The sequence below is a fragment of the Erinaceus europaeus genome, chromosome 14, assembly GCF_950295315.1.
Source record: "Erinaceus europaeus chromosome 14, mEriEur2.1, whole genome shotgun sequence".
In the NCBI taxonomy this organism is placed as follows: Eukaryota; Metazoa; Chordata; class Mammalia; order Eulipotyphla; family Erinaceidae; genus Erinaceus; species Erinaceus europaeus.
Genome location: NC_080175.1, coordinates 12,351,687 through 12,373,245, shown reverse-complemented (window position 1 = coordinate 12,373,245; position 21,559 = coordinate 12,351,687). Strand labels below are relative to the sequence as shown.

Here is a 21,559-nt window from a genome sequence, read left to right as displayed (position 1 = left end):
CCACTTTCCTGGGGTATAGAGCTCTGGCAATATCTTGTAGGCCCACCCTATCTGTATCATTATTTGATTCTCTTGTTTTTTTTTAAAAATTAATTTTCTGCCTTGTAGATCTGTCTACTTAGGAGAGTGAGTGCACTGTTAAAGTTTCATACTGTTGCTGTGTGTTATTGATGGATGTGTCTTCTCAGTTCCCTCAGTAGAACCTTGACATATTTTGATTCCCCTTTATTGGGTGCGTAGGTATCAATTATATTCAGGTCCTCTTTGTCATTTTTCATGAGAGAGACCGAGAAAAGAGAGGGAAGTAGGTAGAGATACAGAGATACTGACATCTTGCACCACCCTTCATGAAGCTCCTCCCTGCAAAAATTCGCTCTGTTTTGGCAACCACGTGTTCAAAATGAAGAAGTTAAGGCTAGCTGATAGCTCACTCCCTAGTGTCTGTTCCTAACTAGGTGAGAATCCCTGGGTTTAAACCCTGGTACCACATGAGAGTGACCTGGCACCGGGGGAAGCTCCATGTAGTTCTTTCCTAGTCTGTCCATTCTGCTGTCTGAAATCATAAAAAGAGTGAAAAATCACTATCAGTACAGTAGAGCTGTGTGTGTCCCTGGTGTCATTAATTCATCAATTAATAATAAGCAACTGTTTTCTGTTTTCAGTTTTGAAAACTCATTACTGACAAATTGAGTTTACAGCCATACATAAATTGTAGATTTTAAGACGAGTGTTTTAGGGAGCTGCCTAGTGGCATACTCAGTGGAGCGCACATGTTATCATCCGCAAGGACCTGCGTTTAAGCCCCTGCTCTCCACCTGTGGTGTGAAAGCACCACAAGTCCTGAAACAGTGCAGCCTTTCTCCTTCTCCTCCTCCCTCCCCCTCTCCTTCTCTCCCCTCTTGATTTCTGTCTGTCTCTCTATTCAATAAATAAAGAAATTTGAAAATACTAGTATTCTAAGTTACATGGCTATTCGAAGATTTATTTTTCTCCAGGATTTCTACTGAATTTATTACATAACCCGTCTATGAAATGTCTGGACATTCAGTTCTGCTAGAGGTAATTAATATAATATCCAAACTTGCCGAAGCTGTTATAGGCATATGGTGGCAATGAAAGGACATAGGTGTAGAAACTGACTTTAAAACAAGTACTATTCATGATTAATTTTTGGTTTCATGTTTCCAAAGTGTGTCCTGTGTATATGATTTGTTGGAATAATCCTTATATCACCCCCACCCCCTTTTTTTTTTTTTGTACCTAGCTTCCTCCCTAGTTGAACTGCCACAGAAAGCAGCACTTTTGTTTGTCAGGTTGGATGATAACTTGGTACTGCGGAGCTTTTGTTGTATTGTTGGCACTGCGTTTTTATATTATAGAACAACAGAGTTATCATGTGGCCACATGGTATCTTTCTAGTTTATGTCCAGAATATAAGATCACCATCATATAATTTGCCAAGTGGCCATTCTGTGATGATTTCAGAGGTATCTATTCAACACAAAAAGATAACCTCAAATGCTGATGACTACAAATAATTTTAACATCATCATGAAGTATATATTTTAAAGATAATGAATTTATAGTCCATTTGTGCCATTTTTTGGTCTCAGAAATTATTTAAACTACTGTATAGGATAATTCTTTTAAAAGCTCTAGAGAATATAACTATCAACCAGTTTTCCCATAATGAATTAAAGTTTCATTTGACTTTTATAAATATTAATGTGCATCATTTGTATTTTGGTGAATTTTTGAATCCATGACAGTAATGATATGAAACACCGAAAGTTAATATAAAATATATCAGGGTATACTCATTCTCTATGATGTTAAATATTATCAATCTGTCGTAGATTGTTGTTATTGATGATTTCATTTCTTGTGAGTCTACATCTTATTTCATTCATTTCTGTGATCTTCACATCTTGTTTTTAGTAGTTAATTTTACAAAAAATACAGGAAATGGTATTGAGTTATTTACATATTCTTTCTAAAGAAAAGTTCACATTTTGGTATAGAAATCTCTTCTGGGGTCGGGTGGTGGCACACCTGGTTAAGCACACATATGACAATGTGCAAGGACCAGGGTTCGAGCCCCCAGTCCCCACCTGCAGGGGGAAAGTTTTGCAAGTGGTGAAGCAGGGCTGCAGGTGTCAGTCTGTCTCTTTCCCTCTCTATAGCCCCTTTTCCTCTTGATTTCTGGCTTTCTCTATCCAATAAATAAAGGTAATAAAAAAATTTAAAAAAGAAATCTCTTCTGATAATACATCAGGTTCATAGAAACCTACCTTGTATTTGTGTGTAAGGACATGCATATTTACTTTATGTTAGTATTATTTTTTCCAGAATGAATTGTTGTAAAATTAGCAAGTTCAGTGTTCTAGAATACCTTATATTTTCACAAATCCTTTGACTCACTGAATTTAATAAGAATATGTGAATCAGGGATAGCCCTGTATTTACCAATAGAATGGTTTAACTATGATGTGCAGGGAAATAATAGTTCTCATTAAAAGGTTTACAAGGACTGGTGACAGGATCAGCCTTTTCTCTTTAGAATCACCTCCAAAATAGAAAATGTGTCATTGTCTAGATATACTGAGAGTTGAATGTTCTGATGTGCAATCCTATTGCATAATTAAAAGAATTTGAAAGGCAGTCCTTGAATGATGACTGACAGTGCGAAGGAAAGTTCGGATACTTAGAGATACTGTGGATGTAGAAACCAATTGTTGTCATGGTGGGCAGAATAAGGTGTGAGGTTTGCATCTCAAATGTTTGGAAGGTTGCTTTTTATCAAAAGAAAGCAGTATCAGAAGATGAAACTTGAAAGCATGTGAATCAAACCACAATTCAGTTGTATGTAGCTATAATATCATGGAATGCTTCATGGAACAGTAAAACTAAAAATTATCTTAGAAGTCAAAGAGCACAATGTTGACAAATGAAGATAATGCAATTTCTTAAACAATATGTAGCTATATTCTTATTAGTATTGGCTGTAATAATAGTAGTAGAATAGTTGCATTGAAGTTCTTGATAGTATTAAATCATTTCAAACACATTGTCACAATTATTTCTCAGTCAATCCGTGTGCCAAGTACTATTACTCTCTGTTCTTGAACACAAAGAAGTTAAACAATTTGCCCAAAGACAGACATAGTGACTATAGATATACATTTTGAAGTTGAATTTTGCCTTCAAAATTTTTAGATCTTTGGAACTCATTCCATTCAGTCTGTACATCTAATAAGAAAGGAATAGAGGGCAGATAGTTATCATAACAGTTATGTAAAGACATTCTCATGCTTGAGATTCCCAAATCCCAGTTTCATTCCAACACTGCCATAAGACAGAGCTGAACAGTGCTTTGATTTAAAAAATAAATAAACAAATAAGTATACAAGAAATGGATACAAGTCCAAAGAATAATGAGAAAAGTTTTGAATTCTTACAAGACTTAATGATAGCCACAGGTTTTAAAGAGTTCCACAGTATTTTTGAAGAAATTAATGCAAAAAAAAACCTTCCAAAAATTCCTCCAGAGAAATTTATCTACGGTCCTTTAATTAAATGTAATTTGGTTCTTTGATGGCAAGAGGAAAATACATGGTGTAAAAGTAAGGTAATAATAGCCTTCTGAGCTGTTATGTACATGTTTGTGGTGGAGAATATTCAATATTATTTTGGTTTTGACTTGCAGCTTGTACTTGCAGTGGCCATGCAAATATCTGTCATATGCACACAGGAAAATGTTTTTGTACAACTAAAGGAATAAAAGGTGATCAATGCCAATTGTAAGTAAAATGATTTTTCAGAACTTTTATGGACTGAATTTGTGACATAGAACCAATTGTAACATCTCTTTCTATTTTAGTGTGATTCTTGCTACTAACTCACATTATAAACTGTATTTATTTGCATTTAATAATACTCATAACATAAGCTTTTTAAAAAAATGACAGCATTAAAGCTTTGAAGCAAAGCTTATAGAAGCATCAACTTGAATTTCATACCTCTTCAAATAGAAAATTATAATAATTATTTTTTAGGAAAAGATGTATGTCAAATATGCTTTGCTACCTTTGTGTATAATTTCTGTCTGAGTCTGTTAAATAACTAAAATCCAGTGTTTCTGTGTTTCTCATTCTTTCAAAATTTTATTATTATTATTTCTGGTATATTTAATCCTTTAAAGCTGTCAATTTTTGAGTGATTTTTGACTTTGACAATTCGTGCTTATCCTCCATTTATTTCTCCCTCTAAACAACTTAGCTTCAACAAAGCAGTTATTTTATTAATGTGAATTTATACATAATTCACATTCATCATCTTTTTTTTTTTCTTTTTGCCTCCCAGGGTTATTGCTGGGGCTCAGTACCTGCACCATGAGTCCACTGCTACTGGAGGCCATTTTTCCCCCTTTTGTTGCCCTTGTTGTTGTAGCCTGGTTGTGGTTATTATTATTGTTGCTGTGGATGTCGTTCGTTGTTGGATAGGACAGAGAGAAATGGAGAGAGGAGAGGAAGACAGAGGGGGAGAGAAAGATAGACACCTGCAGACCTGCTTCATCGCCTGTGAAGTGACTCCCCTGCAGGTGGGGAGCCGGGTCCTCGAACCAGGGTCCTTACGCTGATTGTTGAGCCTTGTGCCACGTGCACTTAACCAGCTGTGCTACCGCCCAACCCCCTACATTCATCATCTTATTCACATTCATCATATCATTAATATTCTGCTTATAGTTTTAAATTGCATATATATAGTACTTATATTCATAGTAGTCATATATTTGGCACAAACTATACATCGCAACTATGACAAGTATGGAATTACAAAAAACATTATTAAAAAATATTCTTCAAAACTGTAAATACATAGGCTTCTGTTAGGGAATTTCCACCCCCTTAACCTTGCATCTGCTGAAAACCAGAAAGACTGAAGCCAAGATTGGTGAGGGTGAAAAGAGATGTATTCAGGTGGACTGATAGTCCAGATCACTCTGAAAACCCCTGGCTTGGAACAAAGGGAGGGACAGTGCAGGGTTAAAAAAGGGAGTTGGTGCAGGCTGAGGGGGTGGGACTTGTATCCACTGCTCAGGGTCTGGTCGCCTTAGTTACTGTTATGGCTACTGTTAGCTTTTCCTGCACAGTGGTGTCTGGAAAAGTTTAGCCTCAGCATAAGATACAGTGCTGGGGGCCCGTAGGAGTTGGGGGGGGGAAGGGGAGTACCTTTCTCATGGTCTCCTGTTATCTGGGGCTTCTCTCCTTACAGTTTGGTCAGCTAACTCTTTCTTTGCCTTGACATTCTCTTTTCTATATAAGGCATTTTGCTTTTCTGGGATTATGCTCTACTTATCTATTGCTTACTCAAGAGAAATTCAGTCTGACCTTATTCATCTCCGTTCATTGTTTTCACTTACATGACCTTTGCATCATCACTTGCACAGTCTCAAAACTTTCGCACATACTCAATTCCTCTGCACATTCTCAGTCCTCCTGTTTATTTTCAGTTTTTCTATTCTGTGTCAGTGTGACTTAGCAATATGCATTTAGTTTCCCTCTTAGTTCTTCCTTCCCTCTTTCTCCTCCTATTTTTTTTTTTTTTGATTTAATTATGATGGACAAGACTGTAGAGCAAGAGTGGTACAATTCCACACAATTCCCACCACCTGAGTTTTGTATCCCATCCCTTCTATTGGAAGCTTTCCTATTCTTTATCCCTATGGGAGCGTGAACCCAGGATCATTATGGGGTGCAGAAGGTGGAAGGTCTGGTTTCTGTAATTGCTTCTCTGCTGGACATGGGCGTTGACAGGTTGAACTATACACCCAGCCTAGTGGGGCAGGACTCTGGAGAAGTGAGGTTCCAGGGTACATTGGTGAGGTCATCTGCCCACAGAAGTCAGGTTGGTGTCATGGTATCATCTGCAACTTGGTGGCTGAAAAAGCGCTAAAATATAAAGCAGAACAAGTTGTTTAGTAATCAGGAACCTAAAGGTAAGAATATAGCAGATGAGATTTGGGGTCTTCATGTTGGAAGAAGCTAGGAAGTCTATATTCCAAGGGGCCCATGACTGCTAATTTTGCCTGAGTTCTACAGCTAACAGAGAGGTATGCTAATGGTATTGTCTGGGGAGATGTGTCAGAGTTTGTAATAGGGGTAGAAAGCTGGATCTGGGTAGAGAGTAGTACCCAAATGTGAGAAAAGTTTATAAATACCATTGACTGTCGACCCCCATTTGATCAGACCTTGGGCCCATGTCTGTTATATTCAGCACAGGATCCTGTATGACCTCTGCATCTGGAATGTCTCAGTAACATGTTTTGTTTCCAGATGATCGAGGCAAGATTATATTTTATTTTTTATGGTCAAATTTTACTAGTTTCACATTGGTTTTTAATAATTAAGGTTTTAGGAGTATAGATTCATATAGACAAGAATAAGTGTGTGTGCACACACCCACCACCAAAGTTACTGTGCCATTTCTTTGATGGTAGTGGTATGAAGTTAGAAATGAAAAAAAAAATGAAAAAAGGAGATTTCACAAAACATAGAAGTTTAATTTAAAACACTTTATTGAATACCAAGTATATCAAAGGAGAAATTAAATAAGTAAAAAAATATTTGATTCTAATGAAACTGGAAATATAACATAAAATTACATTGTTTAAATTCAGTTTTAGCAATGGTATAGGAGGCATTGCACACCCTGAATTAAAACTGTTTCATAAAACGATAGTAATTAAAAAGAGTATGGTACTGGAATAAAAACAGACTGGTCAATGGAACAAAACTGAGTATCTAAAATAAACCGAGGCATATTCAATAAACTAACATATAGCTGCAAACATATAAGTAGAAACACACACACACACACACACACACACATACACACGATGACAAGGAAGCCAAGCATAATTAATAGGGAAAATATAATTTTCTTCAATAAATGATGCTGGAAAAATTATTTATTTACATGTAAAATAATGAAGCTGCATCTCTAATTTACATACTAGAAAAATTAGCTTGAAATAGATGAAAAACTTCAGTGTAAGACTGTAAACTTTGAAACCCATTGAAGAAAATAGAAAAAGAGCACCTTGATATGTCTTGGCAATTATTTTTTGAGTATGTAGCCCGAAGCACAAGCAACAAAATAAAAACCAATTTATTGGGAACTGGTCAAGCAAAAAATTCCTTTTTTATATTAAATTCCAAATTCTTCCTTTAATTAAAGCAATCATTTGTGATTATGGTGGATTACAAGATGATAGCATTACAGGCCATAGTTCCACACTACCCCCACCATCACATTCTATATCCCTACCCTCCTGTTTCCCAAAGATAACCACTGTAGTTATTCGTTGCCAGTTCAAATAAGTTTATATATATATATATATATATATATATATATTCTTTTCTTTCTGTACAATTTTTATTTATAAAAAGGAAGCACTGACAAAAACCATAGGATAAGAGGGATGCAACTCCACACAATTCCCACCACCAGAACTCTGTATATCATCCCCTCCCTTGATAGCTTTCCTATTTTTTAACCCTCTGGGAGTATGGACCCAGGGTCATTGTGGGATGCAGAAGGTGGAAGGTCTGGTTTCTATAATTGCTTCCCCGCTGAACATGGGCATTGACAGGTAGATTCATACTCCCAGCCAGCTTCTCTCTTTCCCTAGTGGGGCGGGGTTCTGGGGGAATCGGAGCTCCAGGACACATTGGTGGGGTTGTCTGTCCAGGGAAATCTGATTGGCATCATGCTAGCATCTGGAACCAGGTGGCTGAAAAGAGAGTTAATATACAAAGCCAAACAAATTATTGACTAATCTTGAACCTAAAGGCTGGAATAGTGCAGATGAAGAGTTGGGGGGGGGGACCTCTCTTTTGTAGATAGATAGTAGGCATATTTTAGTTATATTCCAAAGGGCCTGTGGCTATACTAGTTTTTTTTTTTTTCGTTGAGCCTGAAATCTGAATGTGGGTGGATCCAAGTTATTGTTTGGCAAGATGATGGCTGGAAAAAGGACCATAAAACTGGATCAGGGAAGAGAGTAGCTCCCAAATATGGGAAAGGTGTATAAATATTGTTGACTGTAAACCCCATCAAGTTGATGTGATCTGGGGGCCATATTTAGCTTTAGGAGCCTATGTGACTAGATCTGAGTTCATATTCTGTGGTCAGGAGTAGGAATGTTCCAAGCTGCCCTAATTTCAGGACCTATCTCCCTCATGTGGAAGATAGAGTATGTTGTCCAGCATCCCTTCAGAAGATGGAACATTCTCTACCGTTGTTGATCAATGTTGAGGGCAAGGTCCTATGGGGGTCTACAAAGAGGTCTATTATGTTGTTCTGATAGAGGTGACCAGTAACAATTAAGAGATATTCTATTTGAGGTCTAGGCTCATCATGTTTGTTTGGGAATCTCAGGACTCTCCGACTAGTTTTTATATGGAAGAACCAAAAAAAAGGTAATCCCATACAGAATAGGTACATATTTGCAAATACTATATCTAGTAAGATACTATCTTTGTAAATATATAAAGTGATTCCTATATATCAATGGCATAAAAAGCAAATTATCCCATTAAAAACTGGGCAAAAAAGCAGGAATAGACATTTTTCCAAAGAAGATATACAGATGACTAACAGGTAGATGAAAAAGTGCTTAATGTCAATAGCAATTAGGAAAATGCGAGTCAGAGCCACAATGATATAACAATATATTCTTTTCAGAATTTCTATGATCAAAATGTCAGTGATAGAAAATGCTAGTGAGAGCAGAGAGAGAGAAATGGGCATCTTTCTGCATTGCTGGTGGCACTGCCGACTGCTACAGCTACTATAGAAAAGAATGTGTCAGCTGTTAAGAAGGAAAAATTCAGATGCTGGGCAGTAGCGCAGCAAGTTAAGTGCACATGGTGCAAAATGCAAGGGCTAGCTTAAGGATCCTGGTTTGAGCCCCCAGCTCCCCACCTGCAGAGGTTTGCTTCGCAAGCAGTGAAGCAGGTCTGCAGGTGACAATCTTTCTCTCCTCCTCTCTGTCTTCTCCTCCTCCTCTCGATTTCTCTCTGTCCTACCTAACAACAGCTAAGACAACAATAACAATAACAACTATAACAAGTACAACAAAATGGGAAAAATGGCCTCCAGGAATAGTGGATTCATACTGCAGGCACTGAGCCCCAGCAATAACCCTGGAGGCAACAATAAAATAAAAGAATAATGATAATAATAAAATAAAACAAATTAATTAAAAGAAAGTATGAATTCACTTTATTCACCTCATCTTGGATAGAGCTTGAAAGAATCATGTTAAGTGAAATAAGCCAGAAAGAGAAAGATGAACATGAGAATACCTCACTCACAGACAGAAGTTGAGAAATAAGAACAGAAAGGATGTGATCAAATTGATGGGGTTTACAGTCAACAATATTTATACCCCTTTCCCATATTAGTGAGCTATTCTCTTCCCTGATCCAGCTTTCTGATCCTTTTTTCAGCCATGATATCATCTCCCCAGACAATAACTTGGATCCATCTGCATATCAGATTTTAGATTTCAGGCTTAGGGGAAAAAAGAAAAAGAAGAAAAAAAAACTAGTATAGCCACAGGCCCTTTGGAATATAACTAAAATATGCCTACTAGTTATCTACAAAGTGGAGGACCCCCCCCCAACTCTTCATCTGCACTATTCCAGCCTTTAGGTCCATGATTAGTCAACAATTTGTTTGGCTTTGTATGTTAACTCTCTTTTCAACCACCAGGTTCCTGATGCTAGCATGATGCCAACCAGACTTCCCTGGACAGACAACCCCACCAGTGTGTCCTGGAGCTTCGCTTCCCCAGATCCCTTACTCACTAGGGAAAGAGAGAGGCAGGCTGGGAGTATGGATCGACTTGTCGATGCCCATGTTCAGCAGGGAAGCAGTTACAAAAGCCAGACCTTCAACCTTCTGCACCCCATAGTGACCTTGGGTTCATACTCCCAGAGGGTTAAAGAATAGGAAAGCTATCTGGGGAATGGGATGGGATAGGGAGTTCTGGTGGTGAGAATTGTGTGGAATTGTACCCCTCTTATCCTATGGTTTAGTCAATGTTTCCTTTTTATAAATAAAAAAATGAAATAAAAAATTCCCCCCCCCCAAAAAATAACAGAAAGGAAAACACAAAGCAGAAATTGGACTGGGTTTTGCTGTTATTGCACCAAAGAAAAAGACTCTGGGGGTGAGGTGGAGGTGGGGCTTTCAGGTCCTGGTGTATGATGAAGGTTGAGAGTGTTTTGTAAGAAATTGACAAACTTTACACAGGTACCAATGACTGTACTTACTGTAAACCATTGATTCCTCCATTAATAAGGAAAAAAGGATGTGTGGGGCTGAGCAGTGACACACAGGGTTGAGCACACACATTACCACGTACAAGGACCTGGGTTTAAGTCCCTGCTTCCCACCTGCACGAGGGATGCTTTCCAAGCAGTGAAGCAGGTCTGCAGGTCTGCAGGTGTCTGTCTTCCTATCTTCCTCTCTATCCCTCTCCCCCACCTCTTAAGTTCTCTGTGTATTGTCGAACAATATAGAAGGAAAAAAAAAAAGAGAAAAAAATAGCCACTGGGAGTTGTGGATTCATAGTGCTAGCACTATGCCCCAGTAATAACCCTGATGGTACTTATAATAAATCAAAAAATATATGAACGGCCACTAAAATTAAAAATATAACTGCCATATGATCCATCAAGCCTGCTTCTGTATGCACAGGAAAAATGAAAACACTAATTCCAAAAGGTACATGTTCCTCTGTGTTCAAAATAGAGTACTCGAGTCTTCTTCTATTTTTAATTTTCTTTATTTATTGGATAGACAGCCAGAAATTGAGAGAGAAAGGGGAGATAGAAAGGAAGAGAGACAGAGAGACACCTGCAGTACACTGCTTCAACACTTGCAAAGCTTTCCCCTTTCAGGTGGGGACCAGGTTGTAACACATGCGCCCACCCAGCCCACCCCCAATATATTCCTTATAATGCCCCTTTATACTGTTCACAGCTTCTTTATAGCTACTTTTGTTGAGTTTAAGGCTCTCTAAAAGGTAATAAGAAGAAAAATCTCTAAGGACATATAACTTGAAGTTTCGGATGTTGGCAAAATTTTTTCAGATACTCAGTTCTGCTTTGAAATAGTCCTTGATGCATGTTGAAAACTCCTGCTGTAGGAGGGTGTTTGTCCTGAGGAGTTCTTCCTCCCTGGGCAGCTTTTAGGACAGCAGTAACCAATATCACGGTCTTTCTTTTTGATTTTGTTACATCTAGTGTTTTTTATTTCTTCAGTACTTCCATTTCCACTTCAGGAACATCAAATATATACCTTATTATCTAGCCTAGGTTTAGCACCTAGCTGGACTTTTATGAGAATTTTAAATTTATGTATCTTAACACTTATTTCTTGCACTTACTCCTTTTTTAAAAATGTTTTCTGTAGTGGGAATGGGGAAGAAAATATAATACCTTTCTCATTTCTGTCATTACACATTTGTGTCATTTAAGTCATTAGACAAAGGATTAAAGGGATCACTTGCTGTACTTCTGTCTTTTCACACTTTGTATAAATTTGCAGATGTGTTTATTGTCAGCATTATAAGCATAATTAATTACTAGCTGGTGGAAGTACATTTAAAGTATTGACATAGATATTTATTTTTAAGTTGATTTTCATTGAGGAAATACTGTTTTTCATGACTTGTTGCCACACAGGTATAAAAGAAGGTTGTAACCCATCACACCCACCACCAAAGTGCCCCTTTCCTCCAGTTCAGGGCATTGGAATTCTTTTTTTTAATTTTTTTAATATTTATTTATTTTCCTTTTTGTTACCCTTGGTTTTTTTATTGTTGTTGTAGTTATTATTATTGTTGTTGATGTTGTTGTTGTTAGATAGGACAGAGAGAAATTGAGAGGAGGGGAAGACGGGGAGAGAAAGATAGACACTCGCAGTCCTGCTTCACCACCTGTGAAGTGACTCCTGCAGGTGGGGAGCAAGGGGCTCGAACCGGGATCCTTACACCAGTCCTTATGCTGGTCCTTAAGTGGGTCCTTGAACTTTGAGTCATGTGAGCTTAACCTGCTGAGCTAATGTCCAAATCCCAGAATTCTTTTTCCATTTATCCCTTTCCCCTTCTATTGTTACTGACTACAGATCTGCAGCTATAAGCCAAGGTTTTAACATACATGTTTCACCCTATTTGTTCCTTGCTTTGTTTCCCAAATTCCACATATGAATAAGAAAACCCTTCCGACTTATTTTACTTATTATGACTCTCCATTTTTATCTTTGTTGTAGCAAGAACAAGACTACACACTTTCTTAGTGCTGGATAGTAGTCCATAATGTTACTACAGCTTTCTTACCCACTCACCTCTTAGGTACTTGGGTTGTTTCTAATATCTTGGCTTTTGTAAGTCACACTGTAGTAAATTTAGCTGTGCATGTGTCTTTTTGAGTCAGTGCTGTGTATTCTTCAAATATATACTTAGGAGAGGAATTGCTTAATCAAATCTCAGATCTAATATAAAATATTGAGAAATCTTTACATTGTTTCCACCAGGGTTGTTACTTTATACACTCGTTAACAGTATATGAATTGCCCTTTCTTTCGTGCCACCAGGGTTATCACTGCAACTTGATGCCTGCACAATGAATCCACTGCTCCTGGCAGTCATTTTTTCTCCCTCTCTCCCTCTCTCCCTCCCTCCCTCCCTCTCTCTCTTCTTTCCTCCCTTCTTCTCCTTCTCTTCTTCCTTCTCCTCCTCCTTCTTCTTCTCTCCTTCTCCTCCCTCTCCCTTTCCTTCTTCTCTTTCTCATTCTTCTTCTCCGTCCTCTCTTGTTCCTTCTCCTCTTCCTACTTCTCCTCCTCCTCCTTCTTTCTTTTTGCTAGGACAGAAAGAAATTGAGGAAGGAGAGGGAGCTAGAGAAGGAGCCAGAGATATCTGCAGTTCTTGCTTCCGTGCTGGTGAAGCTTCCTCCATGCAAGCGGAGGAGCAGGGCCTCTAGGAGCTTGGTAACTTGTGTATTTAACCAGCTGTGATACCACCAGCCCCCTAAATTGCTCTTTTCTTTACTTCCTCAAAGCATTGTTTTTCCTGACTTTTTTTTTTAAATTTTATATTTATTATTTTCCCTTTTGTTGCCCTTGTTTTTCACTGTTGTTGTAGTTATTATTGTTATTGATGGCGTTGTCGGATAGGACAGAGAGAAATGGAGAGAGGAGGGGAAGGCAGAAAGGGGGAGAGAAAGACAGACACCTGCAGACTTGCTTCACTGCTTCTGAAGTGACTCCCCTGCAGGTAGGGAGCCGGGGGCTCGAACTGGGGTGCTTACACGGGTCATTGCGCTTTGTGCCACCTGCACTTAACCCGCTGTGCTACCGCCTGACTTCCTTTTCCTGACCTTTTAAATGTAGGCTATTTCTCCTAGTTGTGAGTTGTTATCTCAATAATATCTCACAAGTGTAAGATGGGATCTCATTGCTGTCATGAATTGCATTTCCTTGGTGATAAGTGATGATGATGATTTTTCTCTTTATTTACATTCGTTTATCTATTTCAGATAGGTATGCATTTATTTATTTATTTATTTATTTATGGGAGAGAAGAAGACAGAAGGAAAGAGAGAGGAAGAAAGTAATACAACAAATCTTCCTTTAATGAGATCTCATATTTGAGCAGTGCTTATATCAGAGCACTGCCATTGAGGCATCTTTCTGGCTTGAGCATGTTTTCATATGACTCTTGGTTATCTGTAGATCTTCTTTGCTGTAATATCTGCTCATCTCTTCTCCCTAGTTTTTGTTTGGGGTGTTTATTCCGTGACTTCACACGTCTAGTCAGATGGCTTTTTTTTTTCCAGCTAAAAAAAGACAGAAATAGTGAATGAAGAGAGACATTATGGCATCAGTATTTCCCCCAGTACATTGGTGATCAGGTTTTGAACCTGAGTCAGGTGCATGGCAAAACAGGTACCCTCCCAGCTGAGTTATTTCTTGGGCTGAGGTTGGTTTTGTTGATGAACTGAATGAATTCTTTAAATATATTGGGTGTTAGCCCTTTACCCAGTGTAGTGTAAATATTTTTTTCACACTCATTTGGATGGATTTTTTTTTTTGCCACTTTTTTTTGTTTTGTTGTTGTTGTTGTGCAAAAGCTTTCTTGCTAAGATATTTCTGGGTCACCATCGCCTACTGTGGTTATAAGTGACGGTGAGATTCATGGTCTACTGGAGCTGATGAGTTATGAAGCCTGGATAAATAAGAAATACAGATGAGGAACACTTGGATTTGCTTTAACTGAACGTGTTAGTTCAGTAGAGGCTATAAGGCAGTTCAGAAAGTCATACATCCCAAAATATCAGTTCAGAAATATGGTACTAATCCACTTAAGCTTGCTCCATTCCTGCCATCCAGAAAGATACTCTCTTGGTAAGTGTTTGAGTTCTTTTGGAATATATGTTTCTGAATAAAAACTCTTGGATTTCTAGGAGTATCCTTCTGAATCTGGTGTTAGTACTTGCATCAACCTCTCTATGGTAACACATTCTCCTTTACTAGATTAGCCATTTAGCTATCAATCGTGATAACTTTCTGAACACACTAGGCTTAATTTAACAGTTTCTGTTATAATTAAGTTAGAGGTTATACCCTTGGATTAGGAGCAAGAGGTACAAAAGTTGTGCCTACCAGCTTCCTAAAAAGCATCTGTACCATAATTCCTCTCTCCCTCTCTCTCTCTCTCTCTCTTTTAATTTCTTTATTTATTGGATAGAGACAGCCAGAAATCAAGAGTGGGGGTAATAGAGAGGGAGAGAGACAGAGAGACACCTGCAGCCCTGCTTCACCACTCGTAAAGCTTCCCCCCTGCAGGTGGGGACTGGGGGCTCAAACCTGGGTCCTTGCATATTGTGATCCATGCGCTCAGCCAGGTGCGCCACCACCCGGCCCCTCATAATTCCTGTCTTTGCCATTCAACAGAAAAGAAAGCGAGGGACACCCCCCCTCCCCTCAAGCCCCAAGTCCTACAAGTCTACATGGAGCAAAACCACTCCACCAGAACACCTCTCTGTGCAGAAAACTTCCTTAAGATGCAAAGTTTTACTATGTAAAACTATTGAGATTTTAAGATTTTTTTTTATGTTGATAGTACTATTCTCTTCCAGAATATTAGCACATCCTTGGTACTCATCTTGACATCCTCATTTTTCTATCTTTCTTTGAATAAGCTTACCTAACTTACTAAGTGTGACATTTGGGGTTGGGCTAGTTAACTCTGTGGTTTTTTTTTTTTTTTTTCTTTTCTTTGCCTTGAAGGTTATTGCTGGGGCTCTGTGCCTGCACTATGAACCCACTGCTCCTGGAGGCTATTTTTTTCCCTTTTGTTGCTCTTGTTGTTTATTGGTTATTGTTATTATTGTTGCTATTGCTGTCATTGTTGAATAGGACAAAGAAAAGTTGAGAAAGGAGAGGAAGACAGAAAGGGGGAGAGAAAGATAGACACCTGAAAACCTGCTTCACCGATTGTGAAGCGACCCCCCCCCCCCTTCCAGGTGGGGAGCCAGGGCTCGAACTGGGATCCTTACATACACTTTGCACCATGGACACTTAACCCACTATGCTACCGGGCCCCTCTCTGTGGGGCTTTTATGGTCACTTTTCCCCTGTGATTTCTTCTCATCTCCTCAAACCTTTTCAGACATTTAAATCTCTCTTATTAGGACTATTCTATTGAAGACTTTCTCTTAGAAGACTTTGACATGGTTCTTGATCTCTAGTTTGATTGTATTGTTGACATCAGAAGTAACGGAGTTTTAACTCTAGATGGTCAGCATAGGTCTCTATACATATAGACTTTTTGGGATACCACAGAATAGGAAAGTTTCCAGTGGAGGGGATGGGATATGGGACCCTGCTGGTGGGAAATGTGTATGACCCCTCTTCTGGTTTTGTCGATATTTTCTATTTTTTACTTTATAAATAAATTAAAAAATTAAAAATACACAATATGCTATAGAATATCAAGTTATAGTATAGGATTTTTCTCTTTATTTCTTTTATTTTTATTTTTTATTTTTTATTACCACCAGGATCACTGCTGTGGCTTTATGCTGGCACTACCAGTCTTCTGGTCCAAGTGGCTTTTCTTTGTTTCTTTGACAGAGATTTAGAGAGGAGTGGGAGATAGAGGTAAAAAGAAAGACAGACACCTGAAGACCTGCTCACTGCTTCTGAAGCTACCCCCTGCAGGTGGGATACAGGGGCACAAATTTAGGCCATATACGTGACACTGTATGTGTTCAATGCAGTATTCCACCACCAGGTTCCTGTGAAAGATTTATAAACACACACACACACACACACACACACACACACACACACACACACACACACACACATTAGCTCAATATATACTAATTAAAATTTGTAACCTCTTGTAAAAAGAGACTATATGCCAAAGAAAGATAATATACTTCAAGCTTTTGTTTTATTTTGGTCAGTTTTCTGTAGTGTTCAAAGTTATCTTGAACTATCAGTGGATGAAATAAATAGTGTCTTACTGTGTTCCAACTTTGCCTTATGTGAAGAAGAAATAAATTACAATAAGGTTCAACATTTTAATATAGAAAATATATCTGTATAAACCTTATCAAACTATGGAAAGGTTACAAATGCCGGCGTTGTTAGATGATGAATGGCTGTTATATACTAACCTCTATGTCACTTTGATTCATTTGGGGGATCCATTGTAGTGGCTGTATAGTTAAGCACTCTTGTTTCCACATACATATATTTCCATGTAATCTCTTCCCAAGATAATTTCCTTCTTTGTCTCGCTTTAGCATTTGACAGATTTAGAGGAAGTACCCTCTTTATTTTTGCTTTCCCCCCCCCCCCCTCCTTGTTGTCACTGTCCTCATTCTCATCACAAGGGGCAACATATATTGAATGCTATGACACCCCTGCCTCTGGCCAGGGCTCTTGTATGCAATTCGTATAATGATTCTGTGAATGAATAATGCTGCTATCCTCTTTTTGTTGCTACAGAAATTGTGCCTTACGAAAGCTAATTTGTCCAAAATCATAGTTTTGCGAGCACTAGGGTAAGACTTTAACTCACAAGTCATTGTTCTTTACCAGTTTTATGCCCATTGGTTATTTATCAAGGGTGGTGAACAAATAATAAAGGCACTATTTCTAAATTTTAAGAAAGTTACCTCTCTTGAAAATATCAGTAAGATATGAATAATAATTGTGAGTGGTGTATTAATCTGTTTTTATATCTAAATCCTATATAATATGAAATATTTAGTATTAAATATTCTTTTCCTAGATTATGTTTAGGTTACTGTAACTACTTATATTATCTTTTGGTTTTGTTGTTTTCTTATTCATTTCTATCCTTTGTTTATACTGTATTTGTCTTTTTTTTTTTTTCCCTCCTCCAGGGTTATTGCTGGGCTCGGTGCCTGCACCTTGAATCCACCGCTCCTGGAGGCCATTTTTTTTCCCTCTTTTGTTGCCCTTGTTGTAGCTTCGTTGTGGTTATTATTATTGCCCTTGTTGATGCAATTCGTTGTTGGATAGGACAGAGAGAAATGGAGAGAGGAGGGGAAGACAGAGAAGGGGAGAGAAAGATAGACACCTGCAGACCTGCTTCACCGCCTGTGAAGTGACTCCCTTGCAGGTGGGGAGCCGGGGGCTCGAACCGGTATCCTTAAGCCGGTCCCTGCGCTTTGCGCCACATGCGCTTAACCCACTGCGCCACCGCCCGACCCCCTGTATTTGTCTTTTTATAGATCATTTCAAATCTAGGATGTAATCTTTTTTCCAAAAGGACTTTAATGATGCCATGTGCCTGAAGGCAGTAGTACTTTGAATTATTTTCAGGGAAAAGGGTGGTTTACAATAGATCTGGGCTTCAGAAAGCTCTTTCTTTGCTTTAACTCCTAGATTAGGAGCAGTACTCCATTCATTCCCCCCACTACGTGCTCTTCCCACCCATAATAAATAAATTATAAATGACTTAAGTGACTCAACTTCTTGGGAATCCACACGTCTATGCCTCTTGGCCTGATAATGTTATATATAGTCAGATGCTTATCATTTTTGAATTAATTCCTCCCCTCCTCCTCCAACTTTTTTTTTTTTTTTTTTCCATCAGGCTTAATTGCTGAGTTTTAGGGCCTGCACAGCCACTCCACTGTTTCAAGTGGCCATTTTTATACTTATTTATTTATTTGCCACCAGGGTTATTGCTGTGGCTGAATTTTGACACTACTAACCTACCGCTCCAGGTGGCCATTCCCCCCCTCAATTTTTATTAGCTAAGACAAGAGATTGAGAAAGGATAGGGAGATAGAGAGAGGGAGAGAAAGATAGATGTCTGCAGACCTGCTTCACTGCTCTTGAAGCTACCTCTGTGCAGGTGTGGAGCGGGAACTCGAACCTGGATCCTTGTAGCTGGTAATATGCATGCTTAACTGGTATGACACTGTCTCACTGCCCCCACTCCACATTATTTTTTAATAGAGGAAGGGGGAGAGAGAGATGCAGCCCTATAGCAGTATCTACCACTCCCCTCCTCCCTGTAGGTGGGGGCATAGGGGGCTGAGTCTAGGTCCTTGAACATGAAAATAATGTGCTCTGTACTGAGAACACCACTGTCTAACCCCCATCTTCTATTTTCTATTTTTTTAAATATTTATTTTATTTATTTCCTTTTGTTGCCGTTGTTGTTTTATTGTTGTAGTTATTATTGTTGTTGTCGTTGTGGATAGGACAGAGAGAAATGGGGAGAGGAGGGGAAGACAGAGAGGAGGAGAGAAAGATAGACACCTGCAGACCTACTTCACTGCCTGTGAAGCGACTCCCCTGCAGGTGGGGAGCCGGGGTTCGAACCGGGATCCTTATGCCGGTCCTTGTGCTTTGCACCACCTGCGCTTAACCCGCTGCGCTACCGCCCGACTCCCACCTTCTATTTTCTTAAGTGCAGGAATTGTGTATTATTTCAGTGCTATATCTGCACATGGGAAACAGATACTATTTTACAGGGAGCTAAGAAATTGTTGCTTTGTGTCAACAATTGTCCTGTAGACCAAAACTTACTCAATATAATGATTCCAAAAAAAATTATATGTGCTTCTTGTGGCCCTGGTGATTTTACAGTAGAGAGAGTGATTCTTTGGCACAGACAGATAAGGTCCTGAGTTCAATCCTTCACATCCTGTGAGCCAGAGTAATACTCCTCTCTTTCTTCCCTTTTTTTCTCTCACTCACTGTTTTGAATTATAAAAACCTATGTATGAAGTTAGCAAATTAACTCACTTGTATAATGTGCTATTTTTCCATGTGTACTTCCCAGGTTCAAGCCTGACCCCCACCCCACCACCACACTGAAGGAATCTTTAGTCCAGTGAGTCCTTTTCCCATCTACCTGTCTTGCTGTTTTTGTCTGAAAAAGACAGCCTGGAATGGTGAATCCTGAGATCTTATTCCTACTCTCTGGATCGAAATGAAACAAAGTCTATATTTAATTTTTTTTTCTTAAACTTACCTACTTAATTCTGTGTACCACTAGACTCAGAAATCCATAAAATATATTTTACAATCTCTAGCTCCTTTATTCTTTCAAGACTTATTGTACTTTTGTGTCATAGTTTTTAATTTTATGATATATTGTCTTAGAAGTATTTCAACAATATTGATTCTGTGTTACTTCTGTGCTAATATCTGACTTCTGTTTAGAAGAAACGTAAACCAAAAGCAAGTTTGTGGTATCTCACACACATTTTCCTTCATTTCTCATAAAAGATAAATGTATTCACCAATTTTTCAGCCATTTATAATTTCCTATTATAATTTTAAATTATAGTAATTGTTCTCATTTGAGTTCTTGAGTGAGAAATTGTGTCTCTTGATAAGATATGTATGTATATATTTTTAAATAGTTACATCATTAGGGACATAGCAAAATCTGTATTTAGATACTTAGGAAATTTGAATTGTTTTTTGTTTTGTAAAAGTCATGTTTCTAAAGTAATATGTTCATTTTCATAAATGAATATATACTAACTATTATTTAGATGGTGCATAATGACAGTATTTACCTTTTCAACATCCCTAATATTTCAGCCTAAATTTGTTTTTTAAGAAGGTCTGGCGGGGGTTGGGCGGTAGTACAGTGGGTTAAGTGCACTTGGCGCTAAGCGCAAGGACCAGTGTAAGGATCCCGATTGGAGCCCCCCGCTCCCCACTTGCAGGGGACAGGGGTCTGCAGGTGTCTTTCTCTGCCTCTCTGGATTTATCTCTGTCCTGTCCAACAACATCAATGGCAACAATGACAGTAAGGACAACAAGGGCAACAAAATGGGATAAAAGAGGTGGATTTACAGGACAGGCACTGAGCCCCAGCAATAGCCCTGGAGGCAAAAAAATTAAAATAAAAAAAAACAAGGTCTGTCTATTTGCTTAGCGGGAGTAGGGAATGATTGTCTATTTAGACACAGAAACATTTTGAAGTTATATTTTTAATTAAACCATGAAGACAGCTTGTGAAAGCTTTTGATGTTTCTATCTAATCTTTTTAATACAGAGGATTTTGAATTTTAAAAGATTATGTGTCAGAAATACTAATTTAGGGGCCGGGCGGTAGCGCAGGGGGTTAAGCGCACATGGTGCAAAGCGCAAGGACCAGCCTAAGGATCATGGTTTGAGCCCCTGGCTCCTCACCTGCAGGGGAGTTGCTTCACAAGTGATGAAGCAGGTCTGCAGGTAACTGTCTTTCTCTCTCCCTCTGTCTTCCTGTCCTCTCTCGATTTCTCTCTGTCCTGTCCAACAACAACAATGACAACAAAAATAATAACAACAACGATAAACAAGGGCAACTAAAAGGAAAAAGAAAAGTAGCCTCCAGGAGCAGTGGATTCGTAGTGCAGACACCAAGCCTCAGCAATAACCCTGGAGGCAAAAAAAAGAAAAAGAAATACTAATTTAACTTACAAAATACATTATCAGTTTAGTTAATAATTTTGTTTTTAACTAAGCTTTGTCTTAACACTTTCCTTACCCATTATGACTCTTAAATTGTGGAACTTTTAGTGATTCATATTCCTATTCAAAACACATATATTAAAATATTTCATAATGAAAACAAGATAATATGACTAGCAATTATCTCTGTCTGTTCTTATTCACACTATCATGTAACCTCACTTACTCCTTTTTTAATTTTTTTTTTATATTTTATTTTATTTATTTCCTTTTGTTGCCCTTGTTGTTTTATTGTTGTAGTTATTATAGTTGTTGTCGTCGTTGTTGGATAGGACAGAGAGAAATGGAGAGAGGAGGGGAAGACAGAGAGGGGGAGAGAAAGATAGACACCTGCAGACCTGCTTCACCGCCTGTGAAGCGATTCCCCTGCAGGTGGGGAGCCGGGGTTCGAACCGGGATCCTTATGCCGGTCCTTGTGCTTTGCGCCACCTGCGCTTAACCCGCTGCGCTACAGCCCGAC

At 38.6% G+C, this 21,559-nt stretch overlaps 1 protein-coding gene across 4 annotated transcripts in view; it reads left to right on the top strand.

Annotated features, from left to right (window-relative positions):
- Positions 1-21,559, top strand: part of ATRNL1 (attractin like 1) — a 700,209-nt gene that overhangs the window by 176,991 nt on the left and 501,659 nt on the right. For all 4 annotated transcript variants that reach the window (XR_009544641.1, XM_007519967.3, XM_060171225.1 and 1 more), the window contains one exon: positions 3,707-3,800. Coding sequence is in view for 3 of the 4 variants with exons in the window: in XM_007519967.3 (XP_007520029.2) it covers positions 3,707-3,800 (94 nt within the window). In the remaining variant the exon portion in view is untranslated. The remainder of the gene's footprint in view (positions 1-3,706; positions 3,801-21,559) is intronic.